Raw genomic sequence first — 1,706 nt, 5'->3', positions numbered from 1 at the left:
AAGGATTCTAGGCAGGCTGAACATCCGAGGGATTAGAAGCCGCCTGGCCCCCGGGCCGGGCGGGGATTAAACCCTTCTCTGTGTCTCTGCAGAGCGGGACGCCTTTGACACGCTGTTCGACCACGCCCCGGACAAGCTCAGTGTTGTGCGGAAGGTGAGCTCTCCATCCGGCTGTGTTTCCCTCTGTCCCTGGGCTTTTCTTGCGGCACAAACACCCCATGCAGGGAAGAAGGTGGGAGAATGTTTGAAATCCTCTGAAACGTTTGCCACATGGATTGAAGTGTAATTATTCAAAAGCGTAACCGCAGTGCATAAAATTAGCACCTTTTAGCTCAGCATCTCTGCTTCTGGGTATCCTCCTGCCCACCCACCCCGCTGCTGTGGAGTGAATTACCCCACCAGCACCGGGTGGCGGTTCATTCCAAATCAAGGCTTTTTTTTCAATGTGGAAATGTTTTTCAGCGTGTCAGCTTGCTGGCTCGTGCTGGCCTCGTCACATTGAAGCCGTATTCACGACGTGCCTGGTAAACAAGCAGGCGTTGCTTAGCAGAGCTGCATTTGGCCCGTCTCTCCCAGACGGGAGCACAGAGAGGCCCTTCCTCAGCCCAGGCAGCCTGCTGGTCAGTCTGCGGATGGACAAAACCGGACAAAACCGTGTGAACGAGGCTCCGGAGTCAGGCTGGGGAATAGCGAGCTTCCAAGGGGATCTGCCCAGAAGCCTTGCTCTCCGTCCAAAGGAATCAAGACCCGCTGCACATCGAGTTATCTGAGCATCTGTAGACCTCTCATTCAGGAAGGCAGCAGTGGGATGGACCTGAGCCTATAAAATCTGAGCCCTTAACCCTGGGGAGAGAGCTCTCTGTCTTGGACAATTTCCCCACACAGGTTTCTGAATGCAGGACTTCTCAGAGCCTTTAATATGCTGACATGCTTTGCAATTCTCCAAGAGGGGGCTTAGTAGGAAGCATTTTCCAAGCATGTTTGTCCGTAGTGAGATCTGCTTATTTATTTGGGGATAGAACATATTAAATTCCCATGGAACCCATGTTTGGAAAATATTTGTCCAGGTTGGGACAATGAGGTTGTTAGTTCTTGAAGCACTTTGCAAAAGGCTGGCAGAACCATCCCAGTGGTCCTTCTGGGGCGGAGCCGTCTTGGCATTCTCGGGTCACCAGCGACGTACCCTGGGGCCTCAGAGCATTGCCCCCCGACCCGCCCCCGGCCACATCCGACCCCCAGAACCCTGACGGAACGTATTCAGTGGATGCACAAGAAGAGGATTCATATCTGCCACGATCCCCCCATCGCCCACTTACAGGCTGTGTGACCTGGGCAGATTATAGCCCCTCACCGGCAGGTTTGGCAGGTTTCCCGTCTGCCAGGACAGAGGCAGCCGCTGTGAGAATACGATGCGACCTCCCTGTGCGAGGACCTGGCTCGAAGTAGATAGTTGCTAGGTGGCGTTGAATGTGATGTGGAGTAATGTTGTGTTTCAGTAGATCTGATGCTGATTTATTCTTTGAAAGGAATGCTGGGAGGACCCCAGCAATGACCAAGACAAAACCCTTTAGTTTCCCGACAGCTTCCTGCTTCCAGTCTGGCCCTTTCCCACTCCCACACTGGGAATTGTTGTGTTCGGGGCTCCCGTCCACCTCTCCAGGTCCCTCCAAGGTCATGCCCTCCTACTGTGTCCCATCCCCCCCCCC

The 1,706-nt window shown here is 54.0% G+C and overlaps 1 protein-coding gene across 2 annotated transcripts in view; it reads left to right on the top strand.

Annotated features, from left to right (window-relative positions):
- PARVB (parvin beta) overlaps nucleotides 1–1,706 on the top strand; it is a 111,920-nt gene that overhangs the window by 97,286 nt on the left and 12,928 nt on the right. For both annotated transcript variants that reach the window (XM_007453927.1, XM_007453928.1), the window contains one exon: nucleotides 93–154. In XM_007453927.1, the coding sequence (XP_007453989.1) occupies nucleotides 93–154 (62 nt within the window). The remainder of the gene's footprint in view (nucleotides 1–92; nucleotides 155–1,706) is intronic.

The sequence above is a fragment of the Lipotes vexillifer genome, unplaced genomic scaffold (genome assembly GCF_000442215.2).
Source record: "Lipotes vexillifer unplaced genomic scaffold, Lipotes_vexillifer_v1.1 scaffold382, whole genome shotgun sequence".
In the NCBI taxonomy this organism is placed as follows: Eukaryota; Metazoa; Chordata; class Mammalia; order Artiodactyla; family Lipotidae; genus Lipotes; species Lipotes vexillifer.
Note: the sequence above shows the minus strand (reverse complement) of the source record. Positions and strands in the feature narration are given on the sequence as shown.